General features: G+C 35.4%; 1 protein-coding gene across 5 annotated transcripts in view; it reads left to right on the forward strand.

Moving 5' to 3' along the window:
• The window catches only part of SMC6 (structural maintenance of chromosomes 6), an 86,790-nt gene that overhangs the window by 22,173 nt on the left and 37,040 nt on the right, over window positions 1–27,577 (forward strand). For all 5 annotated transcript variants that reach the window (XM_032294061.1, XM_032294060.1, XM_032294065.1 and 2 more), the window contains 14 exons: window positions 493–629; window positions 1,272–1,333; window positions 3,783–3,863; window positions 4,890–4,991; window positions 8,706–8,825; window positions 8,929–9,027; window positions 11,715–11,861; window positions 12,751–12,839; window positions 13,023–13,187; window positions 13,659–13,837; window positions 14,852–15,056; window positions 20,924–21,038; window positions 22,632–22,792; window positions 26,712–26,847. In XM_032294061.1, the coding sequence (XP_032149952.1) occupies window positions 493–629; window positions 1,272–1,333; window positions 3,783–3,863; window positions 4,890–4,991; window positions 8,706–8,825; window positions 8,929–9,027; window positions 11,715–11,861; window positions 12,751–12,839; window positions 13,023–13,187; window positions 13,659–13,837; window positions 14,852–15,056; window positions 20,924–21,038; window positions 22,632–22,792; window positions 26,712–26,847 (1,798 nt within the window). The remainder of the gene's footprint in view (window positions 1–492; window positions 630–1,271; window positions 1,334–3,782; window positions 3,864–4,889; window positions 4,992–8,705; window positions 8,826–8,928; window positions 9,028–11,714; window positions 11,862–12,750; window positions 12,840–13,022; window positions 13,188–13,658; window positions 13,838–14,851; window positions 15,057–20,923; window positions 21,039–22,631; window positions 22,793–26,711; window positions 26,848–27,577) is intronic.

Genomic DNA, 27,577 nt, shown 5'->3' on the forward strand with positions numbered 1-27,577 from the left:
GTGGTTTTATTTTTTATTGCCAAGTAATTGAAAAATTAAAATTGCCTTTCTTAATTCTAATCCTCTTCAAAAAATGTTACTGCTTTGCCGTAATTCTTACTTCATCATTCTTTAAAACCTACTGTCAAACATAATGCTTTATGTAAGTTATAGTAGTCAGGCAGTGTAATGTTAATTACGTGATTTTTATAGGAAAATGTATGGCTTATCTACATCTTGAAACAACCTAATGGTTTTTGTACAAATGTACTATTCTATTGTGGGTAGAATAGTCAATTATTTTTTATGAAGCTTCACTTATTCTCAACTTTATGTTTCTTTTAGGCACGGTATCTTTAACATTATGCTGTAGTAAACAATCAGTGTCAGCTGTTAATGTAAATGAATTGGACAAATTATTTGGTGGTTTTGAAAAATTTGAAAATTGTGGTAACCTAGTATTGTAATTACACTGTATCTTCATGTGACTTAGCTTTAACCTCATTGTTTCAGCTCTGCAGATATCTCAATAACATTGAGGAACAGAGGAGACGATGCCTTTAAAGCCAGTGTGTATGGTAACTCTATAATTGTGCAGCAACACATCAGCATGGATGGAAGTCGATCTTATAAACTTAAAAGTGAAACAGGTTTGTTATGATTCTCTCTTCATTTCTTATATTAGTACATAATCAATTAAAAAGAATTAGTTGACTGCTGGTATTGACTGAAATGTCTTCTTGTAACATGATTGGCGGTTTGTATGTGTATATACATATATATGTGTGTGTGTGTGTGTATATATACACATGGGTATATTACACACAGTTGTTTCACTCCAGGATATTTTAGCAGCAAAAGCATGATTAGCAGAATTGGGGATTATCTGAAACAGGTTGTAACATTTTGTTCTCACCTAAAGACTTCCTATCAATACAGGGTTTTTATAGCATGTGGAAAGAAATGGTTAGAAAAAGGTACAAAATGACAAAAAAGAAAAGGTGAGCATTTAGTTATTGAAAAGGGCGAGCATTTAGTTATTGAAAAGAGATAGATGGGGAGCAAAATATAATGTTTAGCTATGGGAACACGATAAGCATCATTACTGCATCTAGGTACTTTTTCTTCGTCTGTATTTGTGCCATATTCATTCATATTTATGCATATTCAGTGTTACCTTTCTTGATGATGCAATGAAAGCTAATAATAATATTTTATAAATACTATACATTTTTTTTTCTGTGATATGCCCTAGAAACTGTTTGGTTATTTCATATGTTTCTCATAACTAGGCTCCGTGGTTTCCACTAGGAAAGAAGAGCTGATTGCAATTCTTGATCATTTTAACATCCAGGTAATTGGTAAATTTGTGTTTCAGATAATTCATACAGCTTGTCATTTCTTAATGTTATTTCACTTGTTTAGAAAAAATTTAAATGGCCTCTTATGAGTATATTGATCACAGGAAGTATATATGTAACTATAATCAATGAAGTTGTTTAGAATTTACGAATTCAACACAGGATTGTCAATACATAATATAACACCTTTAATTTGATAGACCATTCAAGAACATTTAGTCTGTACTGCTCTAGGCTAAAATTTATCTTAGTAAGGATACCAGATTTCTTTGCTTTTTGCTGTTCTAGTCAAAATAGCATCATTGTTCCCTAAACTCAGTTGTTAAACTCTTCTTTTTTTCTGCATGAGTGTTTAGCTTCTAAAGTTGCTAAATTCTTAAAGAAAATTTATTCTAGAACAGTAAAGCATTTATGTATTTTGGAACTATCGATGACACCTGTAGGGAACAAGGCTTGAGTCCTTTCTGCTAAGATACTTTGGCTGAATTAATTGACATGTGGTTCTATAAATATTTACAGTAGAATTATCTTTAGAAGTCACCTAATCCAGGCTATTTGTATTGTTGATGAGAAACTGGGAGCCAAAAAAAAAAAGTAAATTTGGACTTAAGGCTGTCTAGATGTGGTTACTGGTTGAAGCTAGATTTGGGATCCAGACATCCCTGTTTCATTCTACTGTTGTATCCATTGTGCAGTACTGCCTTGTTATAGATAAGAAAAAGAACAATTAGGAGTCTGGGTCTCTCTTCCAGTTTGGTTTAGAACAGAGCTATACAGAACTTTCTGTGATGGTGGGAATGTCCTGTATTTATGTTGTTCAGTGGGGTAACCACTAGCCACATGTGGTTCTTGACTACTTGAAATTGTGACTAAGAAATTGAATTTTTAATTGTACTTTATGTAAGTAGAAAAAGCCACATGTGGCAAGTGGGCTTGCTTCATATCAGACAGTACATGTTTAGGAAAAATAATTGTTAAAATCTAGAGAAAAGCAGATACAACAAATAAATTTCAGACTAGAATTCAAGACAATTTATTAGAATTAGGAAAGCCAAAATTTAGAGTTTCTGGAATCATAGGTGCTGAAGAATCTTGAAGGGCATTCAGTATAGTTACTCTGTACTTAACCATGTATAGAATCTCTACCAGGTTTTACTGCACAGGTGCTTGAAAGGATAATGGTGGGGAAATCACCTCTGGGCAAGGCTTCTTCCTTCTTCTGTGGACAGCTGTATTTACTACAAAGTTTTCATTATGAGGAAAATTGAAAAAAGCCTATTTCTTTAAGCTCTTACTTCCTCGAGGAATGTAAAACATGTTTATTAATATTACATATATATATATATATATATATATATATATATATATATAAAACACACATATATGTGTGTGTGTGTGTATATGTATATATATAAAGGGAAGTTTTAAATGTTAGCTCACACGATCACAGGGTCCCACAATAGGCCATCTGCTAGCTGAGGAGCAAGGAAAGCCAGTCTAAGTCCCAAAACTGAAGAACTTGGAGTCCAACGTTTGAGAGTAGGAAGCATCCAGTATGGGAGAGAGATGTAGGCTAGGAGGCTAGGTCAATCTAGTCTTCTCACATTTTTCTGCCTGCTTTATGTTCTAGCCATGCTGCCAGGTAATTAGATGGTGCCCACCTGGATTAAGGATGGGTCTGCCTTTCCCAGCCCCCTGACTCAAACGCTAGTTTCCTTTGGCAACACCCTCACAGACGCACCCAGAACCAATACTTTGCATCCTTCAATTCGGTCAAGTTGACACTCAGTAATAACCGTCATGTTAGGCAAAGATAGTTTCATTCAAGCAATGACTTCTTTCCAAAAGATAGAAATGATGCATTATTTTCATTTGTTTTACAATATCCTCATGAAGGAATAATGTGAAGAACGTATATAAGAAAAATAAACAATATTTGTTGTCATGATTCTGATTAGAAATAACTGAGTTGGACTATGTTTAGTTGGAGAAACTGACTTATCTAAGGCTACATAGGAGGTTAGCGACAGAGCACAAACAAGAACCCAAGGTGGCTGACTCCTTCCCATGCTAGGACCCTTCCCGTTCTCTTGTCCCACGATTAACAAGTGGCATGAGGGTGATAATCTATACAGCAGGTAAGAAGTGAAAAACTTTCTAACATAAACGCTTTTTCACAAGGTTCTTGTGCTTGTGCCCTCATGTAATGGTAGAATATTGAATTTTAACTATACCATGTATGTTGGTATAAGGAAATTTTAAATTACTTTTCACTGTGTTATAAATTTCAAACTTTTTAAAAATATTTTTATCCTAACGTTATAACCTTTGGCTATTGCTTAGCCTTCCTGGTGGCATTATAGGTCACTTGTATATTACAGTTTTTACTTATCTTTAAAGCATAAAACAAAATATTCAAAAATGACTTTTTGTTTGTTTGAGGTGGATAATCCAGTTTCTGTTTTAACACAAGAAATGAGCAAGCAGTTCTTACAGTCTAAAAATGAAGGGGACAAATACAAAGTAAGTGACACCAAAGTAAATATAAAACCATTCAAAAAGAGTACAGTTAGGCATATTGCAAACCATATTCTTACTCCCGTGATGGAGTCTGAGTTTTTTTTCTCTTAAAGCCATTTATTTAAAGTAATTAAATTTCCTAGATTAAGAAATTGTTAAGATGGGAGTATAATTTTTTTAGACCTTTGTTTTTAATTTTTGCCTTGAATTCTTAATCTTTAAGGAAATACAGGGTAATAGTTGCTCCAATATACATAATAACTTGTAAATCTTTTTTGTTGTTGTTTTAAGACAGAGGTTTACTCTGACTCCCAGGCTAGAGAGCAGTGGCACGATCTTGGCTCACTGTACCTCTGCCTCTCAGGTTCAAGTGATTTTCGTGCTTCAGCCTCCCAAGTACCTGGGATTATAGGCATGTGCCACCATGCCTGGCTAATTTTTGTATTTTTAGTAGAGATGGGGTTTCGCCGGGTTGGCCAGGCTGGTTTTGAAATCCTGGCCTCAAGTGATGTGCCCACTTTGGCCTCCCAAAGTACTGGGATTACAGGCGTGACCCACTGCGCCCAGCCTGTAAATCTTAAACTATTAAAAATTTCAAAAGCTAACAAAGTATTTGACTATACTGCTAAATATTCTGTGTAGCCTTTTGAGTGAATTTAGTACTTCTTATTCTAAAATTTAAGATGTACTAAGACCAAGGGTGCCAGTGTTTTAAGCCATTTTTGCTTAAAGAATGGAAGAATTAGTGAAAATGAGTTTATTAGCATAGCCCGCAGTGTTTTCTTTCATGGGATTTAAAGAGCTTTTGCAAATGAACATGTGGATGTGAGCGTAGTAGGTTCAATAAATTTGAATCTGAAATATGGTGTGTTCTTTTGTGTTTATGTGTGATTGCTTATGTTTTTAATCTCTTTTTACATAATTGGCCTAAAACTTCTCAGAGACTAAATTTTTTTTTTTTTTTTACTTTCTAACAATTCTGTGGAAGTTTACAAACTGCTAATTGCATTTTTGTTGTTGTTGATATAGTTCTTCATGAAAGCAACCCAACTTGAACAGATGAAGGAAGATTATTCATACATTATGGAAACAAAAGAAAGAACAAAGGAGCAGATAAGTCAAGGAGAAGAGGTTTGTAAAGAGTTAATGTAAATCTTTTTGAGATCAGCCAAATTCCTATAGTACTTAAGGTAAATGATATTGTAAAATTATGTGTCTGTATATTTATGTAAAACTAATAATATTTTTATAGCACTCTGAAGTATATGCAATGTAGTGTTTATATTCAGGGTATTTATTAGCTGTTACTTTTTTATTTTGTAATAACGAGTAAGTACATCTCTTAGTTTCTCTATTGGAATGTAAACTAGAGAACAGGGCAGTATCTTACATACTTATTCTCTAATATAACTTATGGCTTCCACAATAAGTTATGACTAGCTCTCCCTATAAGTAGTTTAAAAACTACAGTATTTCTTCTGCTGGGTTGATAAGCACAAGCCTCTAGCGGTTATTAGACATAGTATACATTTATAATTTTATACCGTAATCTGTAAATCACAGTTATTGTAACCCTAGTAAGATGTTAACATTCCTTAAGAAACTGGTATGTTGGTAGCAGCTGTGACATCCTTACTCACCAGGCTTGGCAGCTGTGCAAATTTGCTTGCACTTTAAATCACTCATGCCAGCCATGACTTACTTAATTTGTTTTTAAATCTGTAATATTTTATTCTTATACTTCCTCAGATTCCTGAAGATCCAACTTTCTGTGTGATAATCAGAGACCTCAAAATTTTAAGGCTTACATTATAGCTGTTTGTCCAGTACATTAAGTCCCACCAATTTTATGTGATTCCATATCTTGTTGTTTTGTTAGTTTTATTTAACCAGTTGAGTTTTCATCAACTTTGTAGCTTGTCCTTTTGAGGTAGGATCATACTAATGATTGACTGAAGTCAAATTCATTATGTTATACTGACCTTTTTTAGTTCATGTTTTTGAGGAATGCATATTTTAAGTTAGGTCTATAGTTATGTGATTCATTAAATGAAAACTCAAAAATCAAGAATGAGTATATTTATTTGTATTTCCCACGTTATCCTTTCAAACCAGGGTTATGTGGTAGTATTTGAAGAGCTACTATACACCACAAAAGTAATAATGTACACTTTCTTGGAATATCAGTGTTATTATTGGGGAAGGGAGGTATTCATATGTTCAAACTATAGGTAGTATATGTTGCATTTATTATTTTTAATACAATAAATCAGGACTTGAAATAAATTTGTTTGTTTCAGACTACTTGGGATTAAAGACTTATTTTTTCCGTGGTATACAAAGTATACCAGTAACAATGAAAGACATTGTAATTATAAAGTATACGGAGCACTTTCCTAAATCATGTAGGAGAATTCTTGATGCATAATATCTACTCAGTAAGAACTTTTTTCTTAATCAGTGAAATATCTCATATTCTCAAAATAAACTTTGGGTTTGAATAATTAAATCTTTCAGAAATAGTATGTAAATGCTAGAAACTCGAATCATTCAGTCGATAGTAAGTTCCTACCATGTGCCTAGTAGCATCGTGCTTTGGCCATGGTCATATAGTGACAAATAACTAGGATTCTAGACCTAGTTATTCAGCAGGTAAATTATTTACCATCTATGTTTACATGGTGAGAACTACTAAAAGAGCTGTAGACTAGGCAATAGCACTTAATAGAGCACTGGCAGTGTCAGGGGCCAGCCATGGTAGGGGAGTTGTTAAGGAAGTGATATCTAAGAAGAAAACTGAAGGATGAGTAATACCAGGCAAAGGATGGTGGTGAGAGTAAGGAAAGATGTTCTAAGAAACAGCAGAGTTAAAGCCTCAGGGGCAAGAAAGCATGTGTGCTTTCAAAAAACTAGAAGAATTCTAGATGAGCTAGAGTGTAAAACACAGGTGTGAGAGATGAGAGGCCAGATTGTGGAGGACCTTATAAAATTTAGGGGCAGTAGAAGACATGAAAATGCATGACTTCATTAATTGTATATTTTCAGTAGATCGCTGTAGGAGAGAATGAACTGCTGTCAGGAGAGAACAGATGTGGAAAGATCGATAAAGAAGGCATTATCATTGTCCACAGAGATGATGATGGATTGAGTTACGGGTATTGGTGGTAGTAAGAGAAAGAGTTTTAAAATGATCTAGGCAGATATTGTAGTGGACGTGGAGAATTAAAGTTAAGACAGAGGCATCAAAGGTGACTGAATGACCTCCAAATTAATTACTTTAGTAGTAAAGTAAGTTTATTTAGATAGGAAGCTTGGGAAGAAAAGCCAATTTTTCTTTTCTTTTTTTTTTTTTAGAGAAAGCTGAATTCTACTTTGAATACATTAATTTTGAGTTGCTTATAAAGCACCCAAGTGGAAATGTGAAGTGGGAAGTTGGATATGTGAATTAAGAATGTAGAAGTCAAATCTGGCCTTAATCAAAATTTGGGCGTTGTCAGTATACTATTAGTATCTAAGCCACAAGAATAATTTAGGTTGCTGAGATAGGGGAAAAGTGGGCCCAGTCCTGAACCATGAGAAATGCTCATGGAAGCCATGAGAAGCCAAAGGCAGAGATTTTGAGAAGGAACCAGTCATGACTATGAGATGTACTGTGTGGTCCGACACTACATGAATTGACAAAACTCACTGTACTTAACGACGTATTCTTCATAGGTGACTATGGCAAGGTGGGTTTCAGTAGCAGTGAGAACAGTAGCCAGACTTGTGGAACTGGAAAATGTGAGGATATAGAGATAATTTTCATGAAACTTGGGTAGAAAGGGAAGAAGAATTTTAGAGGAGGCAGTGGTGCCAAGGGCTGGGTGTTGGTGGTTTTGTTTGTAAGTTGGAAAGAAGAGCAAGTAGCAATGAACATGAGTCATGAAGAGGGTGAAGTGGAAATGAAGATGCAAAGATGGGATGGAAAATCAGTGGATTTAGACCTTTGAGAAGATACAAAAGGGGTGGGGTCCAAGATATAGGTTAGAGGATGGTATGAGTATTAAATATGAGGCCACCTTTCTTTTGTTGCAAAAGGAAGGGATGACTGCTTTAGACTTATAGTTAAGATTGTTGAGGGAGTTTCTGTTGATGGCTTCTAAATTATCTAAAGCTGGAGAGGCAGAATTAGTGAGGGAATATGGTGGCAGGGTGCATGAGATTTGAAGAGAATGATAATAGATTGAAATAATTTTGGAGAATGGGAAAGTGCATTAGATGGGGAAACAAAGTAAGGTCTACAGTGTTCAGGACCTAGTTGAATGGTAAGCATGAATGAAGGGGAGAGGCTGTCTACCCAGGTGTACAGAATATGAAGTCTGTAAGCTACCAAAATTGTTTGAATATCACGGTATTTGATATTTGGTGATTTTTAATTAATTACTTAAAGTGAACTTAGTTAAGAAAATTATAACTGGTGATTTTCAGAAATAAATTTCTTCTAATCCTTATATTCTCTTTGGGGAAGAACAGACCATCGTGTCTATCAGAAGGGAACAAAGCAGGAAAATGGGAAAGTGAGTTTTGGGATTTGTCAATATTTGTGTAATCTTGAAGCTTTAATTCCTTTGCTCTTCATCTGAAGAGTACTTGGCCATTTTTGTAATGCAGAAATTCACAAAATTATTGCACTTATTAAAAGTATACCAAAGAATCAAGAATAATTTTTTTAAAATAGAAGTTATTTTTAAACAAATCTTTCTGTAGTACTTGTTTAGGCATTGTTTTTAAAAAAAAATAGATTTGCAAAAATGTGTTTTTTTAACATTAATAAAAGACATGTCATTTCTGTTTTCTTTTTTTAAGCGGCTTACTGAACTAAAGCGCCAGTGCTTAGAGAAAGAGGAACGTTTTCAAAGTATTGCTGGTTTAAGTACAATGAAGGCTACGTTAGAGAACTTGAAACATGAAATGGCTTGGGCAGTGGTAATTATCACTTAATTACTTGTTCACGTTTATTTGTGATCTGCAGAATGTATTTGGTTATTAATGTTAATCTTATCTATTTGCTATGTAATTTCTTTTTTAGGTCAATGAAATCGAAAAACAATTGAATGCTATCAGAGATAATATCAAAATTGGAGAAGATCGTGCTGCTAGACTTGACAGGAAAATGGAAGAACAGCAGGTAATTACAGGTTTTTAAATGCAGATTTAATAGGTTTAATCATATGAAATTACTCACATTAGACTACTACCCACTAAACTAGCAGCTTCAGACTATGTATTTGTCTACATTTTACTTTATTGCTCAGGTGAAATATACCTAAGCTTGTTTTCAAGGCCTGTTAACAGTAACTCTTTTGAAAAGAATACTCTATACAGGATAAGCCTGTCTGAGGCCAGGGCTGTAGAACTCTCATGCATATGGTCAGTGGAACTTGGTTACTGACAAGACATGTAAGAGCTTGAAACTTCTACTCTTGGGTTCATTGAGGAGTTGAAACACAAAAAGACCTGAGAAATAAAAGGGTGCTAGAATAATGGTAAATTAGACTCACATTAAAGGTAAGTATCAGGAAACATGAGAACTCAGAACTGAAAACAATGTCCAGAAATTGCTAAGGGAACTGAGATTTATGGTCCAGAACCCAGGTGGCCTGTCAGAGAATTTCATATAAAGGAACACATGTGGGATAAGTTGTTAGATCTACTAAGGTTAATTTCAGCCTCATATCTAAGAGTGCAGGTAGAAACTACCCTAGCTAAAATTTAAGAAAGTCTCAAAAGTCTTCCACATGGTCCTAGAGGTTACAGAAGATGATTAAGTGTTGAGTAAAGGCAGTCATTCTCTGTTGGGGCTTTCCATGTGGACCCTTTTACCATTCAGCAGATCTACTCTTTATATTTACTCTTTCTTTTTTGAACAGCTTTATTGAGATATCATTCATATACTATATAATTCACCCATTTTAAGTGTATAATTCACTGCGCTTGAGTATACTCACAAGGTTGAGCAGCCACCGCTGTGGGGCCCCTCATGCTGTAACGCCAGAAGTAGAACTCCTAGTTTTTTCTTTCTTTACTCGCCTTCCCCCGCAAATGTATTCAATGTGTCAGTGTAGCCTACTTACCTCTTAGCATTTTCTCTGCTTTGCTTGGGAATTTCTTTTTGGCCCCCAGGCTTGGGCTGTGGTATAGAATGTAATCTTTCCCAGCTTGCTTTTTCCTGTCTGCCTCCAAGATAAGCAGAGTGATTTTTCTTTTAAGGGTTATGACATTAATCAATCAGAGGTAATAGATGAGTATGTAAAAATAATAGAAATGGTAAAGATAGGACACTTAGTGATTTCTGGGCTAAGTTTCTTACTCCCTCTTCAGGCAGTAAATGGAATTTCAACTATCTCTCACCTTAAATTTTCATTTCTGAGAGAATATTCCAAAATTTTCATGAAGTATTTTTCTCTTCTCACCCTTACTTCTCAGCTTATCATCAGGTTACCTCCTCAAACATTTCCCAGTCTAAAATGGAATCCAGTCTGAGTAACAGATACTCACTCTTTTTTTATATGAAAAAGGAAGATCTTAAGGCTAGGTGATATTTAGTTTTGTAGGCCTTTTTCTCCATTTAAGCATTTGCATACTCTAATGTAAATGGCGAATTTCTGGAGGGTAAGTACTATCTTACTTTATATTTATATCCTATCCACCCTGTCTTACATAAAGCTTTTCACATTGTATGTGCTTGATTATTGCTTGTAGAATGACTATTAAATGGAAAGTTTCTGAAGAAACAGTGTCTAAAGCAGACTTTAAATATTTGTTAATTTAAAACTGAAAATATGAACTATGTTTAGTTTGTTTAAAATCTGGATCCAACTTTCATTTTTATTAAAAAACAATTCCTTTACTCATTGTCCTTGGGTGCTTTCATGTTTTAATGGCAGAGTTGATTTGTTATAGGAGAGACCATGTGACCCACAAAACCTGAAGTGTACACTATCTGGCTTTTTATAGAAAAGGTTTGCTGACCCTGATCGAAATAGTTCTCATATTTGTTCCTTCTAATCCATCCCTATTGTCGGCATCCCATTTTGGTCCCTAATTGTCTTTGTTCCATAATATTATATTAACTTATTACTGAAATCTTTTACTTCAGTTTTTCCCTCTACCCTGTGTTCCTAGTGCTTCGAGAGTAACCTAACATGCAGACTTAACGAGATAAGAGACAGACTTATGCTGTCTTCCTATTGTCTAAAAGATTAAGTTGTAAGCTGTTCATTGTAGAATGCAAGGCCCTTCTACCCCTTCATCTCATCTCCTACCATTATCCTTTCAATTTAGGCTCCAGCAATATTTAATTTCTAAAATATTAATACCTTTGTACATGCTCTTTCATCTGCCTCTAACACCCTTCCCCAACTTATTTCCTGGTACACTATAATTTTTGAAATATCAGCTCAAATTATTACTTCCTCTTTGAAGGCATTCCTGACTTTTTCTGGCCCAGCTCTGGTTTGTTTCTCTGTGCTACCACAATTATAAATAAAAGTACCCTACTGTAACATTATTGTATACAAACTATCATTAGTTTGCGTTTGGTTTTTCTGGATAAATTATCTCTCTCTCTTTTATGGTATTTGAGGACATTTGTTAAAATGTCTTTGTATCTCCAGAGGATAACACATTTGTTGCATAGCTAACTGTGGGTTAAGATCAAATTATATTATAGTATTTTATATAGTGTTACTATGTTTGTTTGCCTAATGTTTTGAGAGAAATTAAATTTATTATTGGTACATGAACTATAGATATTTTTTTAAATTATCTCTACTGAAGAGAAATAAAATATGCTTCAATAATATTTTCTTAAAGGTCAGACTTAATGAAGCAGAACAAAAGTACAAGGATATTCAAGACAAACTAGAAAAGATTAGCGAAGAGACGAATGCACGTGCACCAGAATGTATGACATTGAAGGCAGATGCTGTTGCTAAGAAAAGGGCCTACAATGAAGCTGAGGTGAGAGAAATTTTCTAAACTGGGATATTGAAAGCCACACAGCAAATATAAAGACTGTTCTTATTTTATTTTATTTTTTTGAAATGGTCCTGCTCTGTCACCCATGCTGGTGTGCTGTGGCACCATCACAGCTCATTGCAGCTACCTCCTGGGCACAAGCTCTCCTCCTATCTCGATCTCCTGAGTAGCTGGGATTACAGACATGTGCCGCCACGACTGGCTAAATTTTTTTGTATTTCTTGTAGGGACAGGATTTTGCCACATTGCCCAGGCTGGTCTTGAACTCCTGGCCTGAAGCAATTTACCTGCGTTGTCCTCTCAAAGTGCTGGGATTACAGGTGTGAGCCACTGCACCCAGTCTCTTCTATAAATTTTTTTAGTTGTTTTTTTTTTTTTGAGACGGAGTCTCACTCTGTCACCCAGGCTGGAGTGCAGTGACGTGATCTCAGCTCACTGCAACCTCCGCCTCCCAGGTTCAAAGGATTCTCCTGCCTCAGCCTCCTGAGCAGTGGGGACTACAGATGCATGCCACCACGCCCAGCTAATTTTTCGTATTTTTGGTAGAGATGGGGTTTCACCATGTTGGCCAGGTTGGTCTCGATCTTCTGACCTAGTGATCTGCCTGCCTTGGCCTCCCAAAGTGTTGGGATTACAGGCGTGAGCCACTGTACCCGGTCTTCTATTTTTTAAAGTGGAGATTTTGTACCTGAGTTGAAATTTGTGATGCTTTGAGGTTTTTAAAAATGTAATGGTTTCAAATGGCCTTTTTGTGTTTCATTTAAAAAATATATTCCTGTACATATTCAGCCTCTGAAGATTTGAAAAAACTGGACTTGAATAGGATATTTGTATTTTCATTTTAGTAAGGCGTGTCTAATTTTTTTGTTAGGTTTTATATAACCGTTCCTTAAACGAATATAAAGCATTGAAGAAAGATGATGAGCAGCTCTGTAAACGAATTGAAGAACTAAAAAAAAGGTAGGATAGTTACTTTGAAATTTTCATGACTATCTCATTTTGTAATAAAGTAAAGTAGGATGAATTGGAGTAATATATTTTCTGTATTGTTGTTAATGGAATTCTATTACGTTAGTTTGTGTTCTTTAAATGTTAGGCTGTTCATTTAACTAACATTATTCACTTTGGGTTATTTATTGTTAGTACTGACCAATCTTTGGAACCTGAACGGTTGGAAAGGCAAAAAAAAATATCTTGGTTAAAAGAGAAAGTAAAGGCCTTACAAAATCAAGAAAATTCAGTCAATCAAGAGAGCGAACAGTTTCAGCAAGCCATAGAAAAGGACAGAGAAGAACATGGCAAAATTAAGTAAGTTGCAACATCCTAAGAATGATTTATTTCAATTACTTTTACATCATATAGTTTTGTTCTTATGTAGAGAGAAAATATGGTTGTTTCTTCTACATAATGAGGGATCTTTTAAAAAAGATTTTATTTTTATGTTAAATACCTTGCAGAGCAGGGCTAACTCAAGGTAATGCACCTAGAGCCAGCTGGATCTTTTAAAATCACTTTTCAAAACTCTTCTTAACACTTGCAGAGTTGAGCAGTTTCTGGGATTCGTAGCCCGTCATTGTTGCGTTACTTTTTTTCATGTCAAGTTTTGAGGACTTCAGACTGTTTTTCTCTGGTAACACAATTATTTTCAAATAATTCCGCTTTTAGTTTTTAGTTGAGCTAGCTGTTTTATTCACTGGTATGTAGATGTTTTAGGCAAAGGTTAAATGTTTCTGTGAAACTATCACACATCTGTCATGTTTTTCTGCTTTTATTTTTTAGGAGAGAAGAGTTAGATCTGAAGCATACACTGAGCTATAATCAGAGGCAACTGAAAGAATTGAAAGATAGTAAAACTGATCGACTCAAAAGATTTGGCCCTTATGTTCCAGCTCTTCTTGAAGCCATAGATGATGCTTACAGACAAGGACGTTTTACCTATAAACCTGTAGGCCCTTTAGGTATTGGTCATGATTTAGTGAGGTTATAATAAACTTTAGGAGTAAGTTTTTATTTTCAGAATGATTGAGTCAAGTTTTCAAAATAAACTGATTTCATTAAAAAGAAATTATATTAAGCTTTGTAGATTCATTTTGTATTTTTAAAGCATAAAATATCCAAAAGAAAGGGAACTTTGGAAAAGGAAAAGTAATTACAGAGTTGAATGATCTGGTTCTTGTTTTTATGAATAAGTGAATGAACTAATATAATATAATTGATTATTCAGAAAAAAAAAACAGTAACATCAAATATGGTTGAAGAGCACTTACCAAGTTTTGATAACCTTTTTAAAATGACTTTTCTTTCTTAGTTTCTATTTTGGTTGGACAGCATGATTTCTAAGTTCTCTTCCAACTGTAAAATCTGTGGTTACTTTATTCTTACATTTACATGGTACTTAAAATTTTTTTTTAGTCAAGTTTTCTTGGGGATGGTTATCTTTAATTCTGCACATTATGAGATGAAAATGATTCTTATAAATATATTTTGTTAGTAAAGCACTGCATTTAAGTATTGTAGTAATGTCTCTTTTAAATGATACGTACTTTATACCAGGATCCATTTCAATGGATGAGGTTTTTTCCCCCCATCCAATTTAGGGATTTGAAAATCCCTTGATTTTCAGAACACCATTGAAAGGCTAGAATAGTATAAACTGAACATAGAAAAGCCACTGTTGATTTACATTAGAGTGGGACAGTTTTTTTCACATCATTTGGTGGTTTTTCTCTCGATTGTATCCTATGGACATATGGGGAATTCTCATTCAGTTAAAATAAGATCTGTAATATCATTTAAACTGGTTTATATAAAAATATTTTAAGTCATTTATAAACTAATTAACTGATCTGTAATGTCATTTAAACTGCTTTATATAAAAATATGTCATTTATAAACTATAATTAAAGGTGAATGATGTTAATATTTCAAAATAAGTATTTATGAGCCCTTCTATAATTTTCTCTCACTTTTAGGAGCTTGCATTCATCTTCGGGACCCGGAACTTGCTTTGGCTATTGAATCTTGCCTAAAAGGGCTGCTGCAGGCCTATTGTTGCCATAATCATGCTGATGAAAGAGTCCTTCAGGCACTTATGAAAAAGTTTTATTTACCAGGGACCTCACGGCCACAGATAATAGTTTCTGAATTTCGGAATGAGATATATGATGTAAGACACAGGTAAAGCATCAGTAATTGAATATGTTTCTGGTTTTGCGTAATCATGTGCAAGATTGGAAAGATACAAAACACTTTTAATGTCAATTATATCTTTACCACTGATGCGTGGTAAATTTTATCGAGCCATTTTAATGTCTTTCTAATCAGTCCTAGGCATTAGAGAAATGTAGATAAATATTCCCTACCATTGAAGTTCTTATGTGTGGGAGACACTACAGAGAAACAGATGTACTATGGCTTAGAAATTACACCAGTGAGGAAAGTGATACAACCAAATTAAAAGGGAGGCCCTAAGGAGGAACACTGGCACTCATTAAACACATTTAAACTCTGAAGGTGTTTCACAGAATCCATAAAGAGCTGTAATTGTGTTCTTTGATGACCTTAGCAAGTAATCCAGGCTTGGTGGTGTGTGCCCGTGGTCCCAGCTACTTGGAAGGCTGAGGTGGGAGAATCGCTTGAGCCTAGGAAGTGGAGGTTGTAGTGATGTAGGGAGCCAAGATCATGCCACTGCACTCCAGCTTGGGTGACAGAATGAGACCCTGTATCAAAAAAAAAAAAGAAAAAAATCTATGTATCCATTCCCAGATTGCATTTTAAAATTTCTTTTCTCTCTCATCTCCACTTTATAAAATAAATATGTTTTTAATTAAGTCTAATGCTATGTCTCTCATATTTGCTAAATTTGTGTGTAATTAACTAGTGTTAATAGGTAGATCAAGGAAGAATTCAGAGAGGAGATGAGAAATTATCCGTCTTTTTTAACAGATGAGTTTGTCAAGTGATGGAAAAGGTTAATTGCCTTGTAGGCAAGTAGAATTCTGTGTGCAAGAGGCATGGAAGTATGACATTGGGAGTTATTTTGCCAAAAATTGCATTTGCAATTTTGATAGGAAGAAACAGGTTAGCAGAGGGATGTGGGACAAAATCAATAAAATTTGTTAATTGACTGCAAGAGAAGGAAAGATCAAGATGACTCCTAGGTTTCTGGCTGGAGTGACTAGCTGAAGGATGCCATCAGTTGTGAGGAATGTCCTCCTTGAACCTGAACTGTCATTTTGGGACCAAAGAGAATAGCCCTGGCCAGTGATATGACCTGCTCCGTGAACTGCCACAAGGACTCTGCGAAGAAGAGTGCCTAGCACTTCCTTGCTGGCACGTTGTATGTCCCAGCCTGTGCTTCTAAGCACTTAGCCGTGAAACACATGTGACAAGGGATCCCATTTGTGTGATATAATGCCAGTTTTCTTGGAAGTAGGTGAGTTTATGTGCTGAGAACAAGGGCTTCAGGAGTTGGTCGGAGGTTTGGGAGTTACCGTATTTAAGGGTTTAGATTGGCTGCCGAGGAGAATGAGAGAGTAAGGTGACTCCAAGTCTGCTTAAGATACAAAAGCCTAGTGGCTGCAGGATATTTTACTGATGATGTTTCTTTAGAGATGTGAGTGGAGAGCCTGTACTGTTAGATAAATATTATAATTTTTTAGAGTGGGTGGGTATTACAGAAGGGGAAGAGGGAAGCAGTTGAGTGTATTGTTGACATACTAGTTTAAAGAAAGAGATACCTGAAGAAAGTGTTTAGACCCACCTTAATGAAGTTAGAGAACCTGCTTAAGGGCTTCATAAGCCTGGAAGGACAGGAGGTTGTGGTAAGAGTGAAAAATTCAAGTTTAATAGAGCAGGTCTAGGGAATGACAAAGTCCATGTTTTGGCTTCAGGAGCAGATGGCTGAAATGCAAGTTGTTGGAGTAGTGGAAGAAATTAGATTCTAATCCCTTTGGGTGTTGACAGGGTAAGAGTCTTGAGTATGTTTAACATTCTGTTAACTTTACCTGCCTTATAAACATTTCGAAGGGGTGATTGTTTTGTGTGTCTGAACTTTGTCAGTATGAATTATGGTTCAAATGCTAAATTTAAAAACTGGCTGTATTATTTTAATGTAGAAAAGAGTAGTAAAATATTTTTAGGGTATTATAATGCATCAGATACATAGGACTCATTTCAGTCATTTAGGGTTATATTAGATAACCCTAACCAGAGGTACCTAGGAGGGTGCCTAGCTCACAAGGAGTATTTAGAAAATGTGCTTTCCTTTCCTATAAAGATGGCCTCGTTTCTTCTTTTCAGAGTACATAGAAGCTACTGAGCTATTCCTGCTATTATGCCTCCATTTGTACATCTTGCCCCCATCTCAAGAGAGGTTCTTTCTGTCTGAGGCTATTCTACTTGTGTTCCGAATTGTATACTTTCTTGCCTGACTCATTAACCATTTAAAAAAAGTGTTTCAGTGCTCACCTGAGCTTTAAACTTTCCTGTTTAATTTTCTATCCCTTTTAAACATGGTAGATCTCTGATTTGCATTTCTCCTTTTAAAAACACTCCTCCTAGGGGAGACTGTGCATTCACTCATAGACTTACTACTCTTGGTCCCTAAATGTTAATTGTATTCTCCAATTATTTCCTTGTTGCCAAATCCAGTTGATGTTTACCTTCTCTTAAGCATTAGATACTATTAAATACACCTTTCTTCAAACTTCATATCCTTTTGTTACTATGACACCATTTTCTTGGTTCTCCTACTCTTTAGGTGTTTATCAGACTATTTTGTGGGCTTTTCTTCATTTCCTTGTGGTGCTCCCCACAGCTCTCTTCATAGTCTGTTAGAACTTCTCACTTTATATCTTCTTATATTTGGAGACATTAAAGATATACCAAATTTAGACCAGTCATGGTGGCTCACACCTGTAATCCTAGCACTTTGGGAGGCCAAATTGGGTGGATTGTTTGAGCTCAGGCATTTAAGACCAGCCTGGGTAATGTGGTGAAACCCTGTCTCTACCCAAAATACAAAAATAAGCTGAGCATGGTGCCGCACGCCTGTGTTCCCAGCTACTCAGGAGCCTGAGGTGGGAGGATGGCTGGAGCCCTGGAAGTCAAGGCTGCAGTGAACTGTCATCATGCTACTGCACTCCAGGTGACAGAGGGAGGTCCTGTCTCAAAAAAATAAAACAAAAATACACCAAACTTAAAGCATTTTTTTTCTTATGTTTTAACTTAGTAGTGTTTTTCCTTTTACTTGACTTTAGAAGTCACATCTTTTTATCAAATGATTTAAGTATAATTAGGATGAAAAAATCATTTTGTCTTGTAACTCTCTTACGAGTGAGGCCTCTATTATACTTGCCTAGATTTTCAGTGCAATTTTTTCTTTGTCTGTATGTTTTGTTTAGACTTTCTGCTTAACATTGTTTGTGAACCTATGTCCTATTGTCTTCTTGTCTCCTGTTACCAACATCTCATTGCTAATATTCCTTTCTGCTTTTTGCTCTGCTAGACTGATTTTGTATCCTCCCCCAACATACTATTAATTGTAATATAAGCCGTATGAAGTAAATCCCAGGGAAGAATAGCAAAAGGAAGATGTGGTTGTGACTTGGTGCTTAGAGCAAACTGGTAGTAACAGCTTCATCTAACGATGGCCTGTGGCTGCCCAAACATGGTGACTCCTTCCTAGTGTTGAAACCAGTGCTGTCAACAGGCTGGCCAGAGTCTGCATTTCACCAGAATTGCCTACTACATCCTACCTCTTAGCATCCTACTCCCTTTTTTAACCTCCTTGTTCCCTACTTTTGTTTCATGGACATTTCTAGGGCACCCACACCCTATTCTTTCTTATCCTTCTTTTTATTTCCACCTGAACTCTGTCCTAAAAATCCATTATCTTCATCTCTTTTCTCTGGTTCCCTTTTCAGGAAAAACTCCAAGGAGGTGTCTATGTCGCTTAATTTCTTTCTTCACCTTCTTTCTTGAACCTTCTCCAGTCAGGCTTTTATAATTTCACCACAGAGAAAACAGCTCTCATGAAGGCATCAGCAGGCCTCACTTTGCTTAACTCAATTAACTCAAAGTTGTTACTATTCACTAGTTTGACCTACTGGCAGTATTTGCCCTTGATCTTTTCATTCTTCCTGAAACACTTTTTCACTTGGCACCAAGGGCCTCACTTTTCTTATTTTCCTAATTCTCTTAGTGTTCTTTTTTGGTATCTTTTGCTTCCTCCTCGTCACTGCTGACTGTACCAGTGCTCCAGAACTCTTCTTGGTGTGCACTTCTCCCTAGGTGAACTTACCTGATTTCATGGCTTTACAGATCATACATTGATGACTGTGAAACCATGTTTGTAGGTTGCCTTTTTCTTCTGAACTCTAGAATATAATATACTTAATATATGTTTTCCACTTAGATGCCCAATAAGCACTTCAAATTTAACATTTCTGAAAGCCGTACTCCTGATTTCCACCCCAAAACCTACACTTTCAGTAATCTTCTCCACCTTTATTTCTCTATTGCTTAGTCATCCTTGACTCCTTTCTGCTACCCCACATCCTACTGGCTGTACTTTAAAAACATATCCAAGATCTGACCACTTGTGCAGTGACTACACATGTTCAAGCCGTCATCGTTTCCCTTGAGGACTGCACAGGCTGATCTCCCTGCTTCTGGTTCCTTGGCGCCACAGTTTTAGTACAGCAGCCACCTGTAAATTCAGGTCATGTGATGCCTGTGCTCAAAGGACTCTAAACTTTGTTGTGTTAGGCCTGACTGTGACCTCTAGGCCTGTATGATCTGTCCTCACCATCTTTCTTGTCCTGTCTCTAGAAGCACTTCCTTTCCTGATTCGTTGACTGTGACAATCTGCCTCCTTGCTTCTCTGACTCACCTTTTAGGGTCTTTGAAATTGCCCTTCCCTCTGTCTGAAATGGTCTTCTCAGGTTACTTACGTGACTATATCATTTCCTCAGGTATCTGCCCAGTGCTACCTTCGTGAGCCTTTCTTCTAGTCTTTTTTTGTGTGTAAAAAAAGCACCATAAGCTGCCTTTCCCTTCTTTCTTTTTCTTTATTCTCTGTCTTCCTTCAATAAAATGTAAGCTCCATGAGGAACAGGATGTAGTCAGTTTTGTATAGTGTTCCCTTTATTCTCTGGAACAGAACCTGGCACAGAGTAGGTACTCAATAAATATGTGTTGAATTAATAGATGAATAGGTATAAAACATGCATGCAGAGATACTGTCTTTGTTTTGGAATTCTGGGACTAAGAAAGCACTAAGAATGCTATCACCATCTCCTCCTCAGTGGTTCATTGTTCTCTACCTCCTATTCTTCTATGTTCATTCTTCAGTGCTATTAATAGCTCACATGTTTACATTTTAGTTGAAAGATTGAATGTCTCAGGAGCCCAAATTATAATTTATAATAATATCTTTTCCTTCATATTTCCTCTGTGTTGGTAATAAATGTTGCTTCAGTTTTTCTTTTCTCAAATCAGGAGAAAAAAAGTTTAGCTATTTATAATGAATTTTAAGTAATTGACTTTTATGTTTATATATGGTAATTGTGTGAGATTTAAAGAAATCGTAATTATTAATAGGCAGCATGGCATATCAATTAAGAATCTGGACTCTAGAGCTGAGCTGCCTGGTTTAAATCCTAGCCCAGTCATAAAACTAGCTTCATGACTTTGGGGAACATACTCAACTCTCTGCAGTATCCTCATCTGAGAAAAATATGCGGAGAATAATACTGTGTATCTCGTGTGGTTATTATGAGGATTGAATGAGTTAATATTTATAACATACTTAGAACAGTGCCTGGCACATAGTATTATATAAATGCTAAATAAATAAAAGAAACCTATACAGCTGTGATTTCAAATCTTACCAAATATTTTATATTATCTTGTTATTTATAATCTACCTGTTACAAATACGTATGGATATGTATATACTCTAATAATATATATACAATTTTTATGTGTATATTTAGAATTAAAATTTGCTGAGTTAATTCTTTTGTATTTTTGTCTCCTAGAGCTGCTTATCATCCAGAGTTTCCAACAGTTCTGACAGCTTTAGAAATAGATAATGCAGTTGTGGCAAATAGCCTAATTGACATGAGAGGCATAGAGACAGTGCTACTAATCAAAGTAAGACCACCAGATCTTCGCTGTATTTTATATTACTGTTAAATTTTTAAAATTGAAGATGATTATATAAATTCCTATTACCCTTTTGTTATAGAGTTGTTGATGTGCTTCACTATTGTACTTTTACCTGATAGGAAAATATGTAGGATAATATAGAAACTTGTTGATTTGTGCATTTTCAGCTCCATGGAACTTTATAACTTCGCTTTCGGCTATTCTTTATAAAGTAATTTCACAAACGCATATTATTCTTTTGGTGCATGGTGCTGTAAATTTTTTTTGTTAGTTCTTTCTTGATTGACTGCCAGATTTATTTTTTATTTGCTTTTACAGATACAATAGAATGATATTATCATTCTACTTAAATGAAGTATTTTGCTTGATATTTCATGACTTCATTTTCATATAGCTTTGTGCTCTGTTAGATAAATCAATATTTACTATTTATCTGTATAGGTATTTTTATTTGCTTTTTAGATTAGATCACCATATTTTGTTTACTCTATTGGCATAAATTTGCTGAGAAAGGACAAAGTGATTTGTCTTGTTATTTTAAAACAAATCTGTAATCAAAACAAAATATAAAAGTCTTTTTTCTCATGAATAGAAACTAAGAAGTAATGGTCTAGATAACCCAAGTATGTGTGTGTGTGTGTCTGTGTGTGTGTGTGTGTGTGTGTCTGTTCATATTGTAATTATTTGTGTGTTTGACTCATATTTTAGAAGGGTACTCGAAAAAAAAAATAATGAAGCCTTGTTGTAAAGGTCTGTACCCAGAGAGGTTGATTAGGACTTAATTAACTTAATCTTTTTTTTTTTTTTTTTTGAGTTGGAGTTTTGCTCTTTTTGCCCAGGCTGGAGTGCAATGGCACAATCTCTGCTCACTGCAACCTCCACCTCCCGGGTTCAAGCGATTCTCCTGCCTCAGCCTCCCAAGTGGCTGGGCTTACAGTCATGAGCCACCATGCCCGGCTAATTTTATATTTTTAGTAGAGACGGGGTTTCTCCATGTTGGTCAGGCTGGTCTCAAACTCTCAACCTCAGGTGATCTGCCCACCTTGGCCTCCCAAAGTGCTGGGATTACAGGCGTGAGCTACCACACCCAGCTAATTAGCCTAATCTTCTTTTACTTTCTCCAGGGCTTAAATATTTTCAGACTTTCCCTGCATAATTCAGTGTATTAATCCTTTTTTAGAATTTGCTATTTATTCAAATCTTTTCTAGGGTGTAAAAGTCATTTAGAAAAATAATCAGTATGAACTAGCCTAAAGTATATATTTTCACATTAAAAAGCACTTAAAATAGTTGTAACTTTTAAATGGATAGCAATACTCGAATTTAAAAATAAATATACATCAATTTGTCATGAAGCAATGTTTACTAAGCTGTTTTAAGACTTTTTAAATAATTTTAATTCTAACCTTGAAAGGTTTTAAAATTGTTATATTTAACTTTATGAAATTATTTGAATGTTTTGATAAGAATGCTTGAATTATACTAAAATAATAAGGACAAATAACATTTTAAAATCCTGTACATCAGAAAAACTTTCACATCTTTTTTAAAAATTTATTTTCTCCGCTATTCTTTCAGAATAACTCTGTAGCTCGTGCAGTAATGCAGTCCCAAAAGCCACCCAAAAATTGTAGAGAAGCTTTTACTGCTGATGGTGATCAAGTTTTTCCAGGACGTTATTATTCATCTGAATACACAAGACCTAAGTTCTTAAGCAGAGATGTGGATTCTGAAATAAGGTTGGAGTCAAGTTTAGCTTTACTGTATTATTCCCACTGCTTCCTTTGGGGTTCAGTTTCTTTCATATTATTGTTTTAGTGATTGTTTTAGTGAGGACATGAGTAATCTATCTCAGTACTTGGTTTTAAAACATCACTTAGTTACAAAATTCTAGGTTGACAGTTTACCTTGCATCATCACTTTGACAACGGCATTCAGGACTGATAATACAGAATGTATTACCTCAACTGGCTCATCTGTACACTGTTATGTGTCTTCAAGGAGATGGGAGCTTAACTCAGAATGTAAATCAGCTGCATCACTGTGCCTACTGTTTAGCTTTGCTAATTTGTCTTAGAGAGGATATAGCAGCCTGGTTTACATTCTGGCTCAAGCTCCTTACTGTGTCCCTGACTGGAACTTTGAGTTGCACAGTTCTAGAAAGATCAGTTGACATGATTAGAACACATGCTAGGAAAACACAGCTATTAGAAGAAACAAATCGAGAAGTTAAATGAAAACTAAGAAGATATTCAAGAGCATGCAAAAAGAAATTTTGCTATCAAAAACAACCCCATGATTTCTTCAGAAGTGGGTGGCCCTCAGGCTGCTATAGTGCCCAAGAGCTGCACAACCATGTGATTTCTTATTCAGTTGATAAATTGATGGTTTGGGCCTGAATTAATGACTTAATTCTAATCTTAAGTAGAAGAACTTGGGACTTAAGTAAAATATCTAAGAAAACTGAGCAAAAAGTAAGAGAATTATAAACGACTTGTATGTGTAGGGAAAAAGAGTTTTGTTGAAAGATTTCTTCTAATCATTTTTATGTGATTATGACAGCAGAATAAAGGAAAATAACCATAATGGGTATTGGAAAGCTTAGTAAAACTTCAATTAGCAGTAGAAAAAGTTGAATAACTAGCACCTTGGTGTTGTGCCACTTGCTTTTGTTTGTTATCTCAAAGCAGTTTTCAGTTATAAAAGTACACATAATATGTAAGCAAGCGCTTAGAATGATTACCAGGGTGGTTCATAAAAAAAGAAAAAAAAATTTCCCTGTGAATTTTTGAATTGTTAAAACACTGTAACATTTTAATGTAATTTTCTGATGTGTGCTCTTAAAATTTTATTCTTTTGTTTATTCTTTCAAACAACAAATATTTAATAGGTATATAATATTCCAGGCACTAATCTAGGCCATAAGACACATAAGGAAACGAAGTATTAGCACACAAAATTTCTCTAATGGAGAAATTTCTCTTAAATTAAGGGGAAGATAGACTGTAAATGAATACTAGGTTAGGTGGTGATCAGTGCTGTGGAAACAAATAAAGCATAGTGTGGGGTGAGAGAGTGATGAGTATACTGTTTTAGATAGGCTGTCAAGGAATATGTATTCACCCCCCACAACTCACATACTCAGCTCAGGCTTAATATATTTTTCATTAGGTAGCAAATGATCTCCATGTAAAAACTAAGGAGGAACCCTGTCTGAAAACGTGTAGGAATTAGTTTACCCAATGAAAAGAAGGTTGTAAAATGTATTCGTTTTGTTCATGCAAGTTATATTGATTGCTTAAATTTATTCTATATGTTCAGAAAAATTGTATAATAAAAATATTGTCTTGCTTATTTTGTTGGTTTTCATTTTTTATTTACGCTGTAGTTCAACGTTTGTTTACTTGGCAACATTTTTTTTTTTTTTTTTTTTTTTTTTTGAGACAGGGTCTCGCTCCAGGCTAGAGTGCAGTGGCAGGATCTTGGCTCACTGCAGCCTCTGCTTCCAGTGTTCAAGTGATTCCTGTGCCTCAGCCACCCACGTAGCTGGAACTACAGGCGAGCGCCACCATGCCTGGCTAGTGTTTTAGTGGAGACAGGGTTTCACCATGTTGACCAGGCTGGTCTCAAACTCCTGGCTTCAAGTGATCTACCCACCTCCATCTCCCAAAGATTATAGGGGTGAACCACTAGCAGTTTTTGTTTTTTTGTTTTTGAGACAGGGTCTCACTCTGTCCACCAGACTGGAGTGCAATGACCCGATCTTGGCTCACTGCAACCTTCACCTCCAAAGTTATTCTCCTGCCTCAGCCTCCTGAGTAGCTGGGACTGCAGGCACATGCCACCACACCTGGCTAATTTCTGTACTTTTTGGTGGAGACAAGGTTGCAACATGTTGGCCAGGCGGGTCTCGATCTCCTAACCTCATGTGATCTGTCCACCTCAGCCTCCCAAAGTGCTGAGATTATAGGCGTGAGCCACTGCACCCAGCTACAACTTTTGTTTTTTTAGCAAAATTGCTGTTTGTTAATGAAAGTATAGGTTTATATATGATAAAATAAATATTTCATATGAAATCCTGAGGAGCCATATTAAATTTCTGCACCTGGCCCATTTTTATCAGAAACTGTGCTGTTCTCTTTCCCCATTTTATCATTCATTCAGCTAACATTTATTGAGCCTTTTTTTAATTTAAAAATTCTAGCAAGGTAGCACAGTTATTTTATATACCAGTAAATGTTGTATGTACTGTTATTTTATGTACCAGTAAAAAGGAAATAAATGCTAATTGAACCATTGACTGCAAAATGGTTTCAGATTTCAGAGGTGTTAAAATGTGAAGAAATATGCATCTTAGTGGAATATGGCCAGCTCAGGGAATATTCCCCAGACCAGGGAAAAGTTGTTCTTAACTGCAAAGGTGGTTCACTTCCACCAAGCACACAGCTTTGGAACACAGTTACTTGGATTAGTGAGTATCTAGATCACTTCCAAAGCCAGTTGACTCTGCCGTATGGAGACTCTTTTTTATGAATCTGGAGTCTGGTACTTTATTCTCCATGTCTTTTTCTTGTTGTCCTCTTCTTCCCCTTCACTCCTCATACATTCATAGCATTTATTCAGTAGTGAATGTGTTAAGCTATTAGTTTTATCTGTTTTTATCTTCTGTGCCTTTGTGTATTTCTTTTCATCTTCTTCCCTAGTTGGTCCAGCTGATGAAAAATTTAGAGAATACACTTCAGTTATCTCTTTTCCCAGATTCACTCTTATGCTCCTGGGATACTATGGATATATAATACAATGTTCTGTTCACATTTAATGTTATAATTTATTTCCTGATTTATTTTTTTAAGGAATCACATCTTAATTCTGTTTCTACTTCTGTCTACCACTATGCGTAATACTGGCACACAGAAGTCATAAGTACATTTGACCCTTGAATAGTGCAGAGGTTAGGGGCACTGACACCCCATGCAGTCGAAGTCTGTGTATAACTTTTGACTCCCCAAAATCTTAACTATTAATAGCCTACTGTTGACCGGAAGCCTTACTGATAACGTAAACAGTTGATTAATATATATTGTGGATGTTACGTGTGTCATAGACTGTATTCTTACAATACAATATATTATATGCAGTACAATATATTGTACAATATACTACAAATTCAGTATATCATACAATACAGTATATCATGTACTGTATTCTTAAATACAGTTTGCTGTATGTTAAGAAATCATAAGGAAGAGACAATATATTTACTATTAAATAAAAGTAGATCGTCATTAAAGTCTTCATCTTTATTGTCTTTACATTGAATAAGCTGGGAAGGAGTGGTTGGTCTTACTGTCTCAGGGGTGGCAGAGGCAGAAGAAAATCTGTATATAAGTGGACCCATGTATTTCAAACTCTGCATTGTTCAAGAGTCAACTCTACTTGTTAAGGAAATTAGTAAAACTTGATTTTTGTTTAGAATGTTTTTTGAAATGTCTGCAATAGATTTTCATAATCAATAACTTGGATTATAGAACTGCTTTAACTGAAAAGGATTTTGCATATAACTTACTATAAATAGGGCTTTCTTTGTAAAGGTCTAAAGTATTTGTAATATTGAGAAAAAGATTTTAAAGTATTTTTTGTCGTCTCCTTCCTATTAAGTGACTTGGAGCATGAGGTTGAAAATAAGACAGCCCAGATATTAAATCTTCAGCAACATTTATCTGCCCTTGAAAAAGGTATTAAACGCAATGAAGAACTTCTTAAAAGGTGCCAACTACATTATAAAGAACTAAAGGTAAAAAAAAAAAATGTTTTGTTTTTTTTCGACTTAATCACTACCAAGTTGATTTTAAGATCCCATCATTGACTTCGAGCAATTCTCAAACCTTTTGGCCTCAAGCCCCTTTGCATTTATCAAAGAGCTTTCATTTATGTGGGCATATCGATCAACGTTTACATTTTATAAAATTAAAACAAAATTTAAGAATATTTAAATCATATATTAGTCTGTTTTCACACTGCTGATAAGATACCCAAGAGGAGGCAATTTATAAAGTAAAAGAGGTTTAATGAACTCACAGTTTCACGTGGCTGGGGAGGCCTCACAATCATGGCGGAAGGCAAAAGCCTCATCTTATATGGCGGCAGACATGAGAGAAAGCCAAGCAAAAGGGGAAACCCATTATAAAACCATCAGAGGTCATGAGACTTATGTACTACTAGGAGAACAGTAGGGGGGAAACTGTCCCCATGGTTCAGTTATCTCCCACCAGGTCCCTCTCAAAGCTCGTGGAATTATGGGAACTTAAATTCAAGGTGAGATTTGCGTAGGGACACAGCCAAACCATATCAGTTCGTTTAAAAATAATAATAACTTACGTTAACAGAAATATTTTTTATTTAAAAAACCAAAAAAATATTTGAAACCAAAAAGATTTTGTCAGAAGATTGGAATATTTTTGTAAATCTCTAATGTCCAGTTTAATAAAATTTAATTAATAGTTATATCAGCTTTTACATTTAGT

Source organism: Sapajus apella, unplaced genomic scaffold (genome assembly GCF_009761245.1).
Source record: "Sapajus apella isolate SASKATOON/1434 unplaced genomic scaffold, GSC_monkey_1.0 scaffold31, whole genome shotgun sequence".
Lineage (NCBI taxonomy): Eukaryota > Metazoa > Chordata > Mammalia > Primates > Cebidae > Sapajus > Sapajus apella.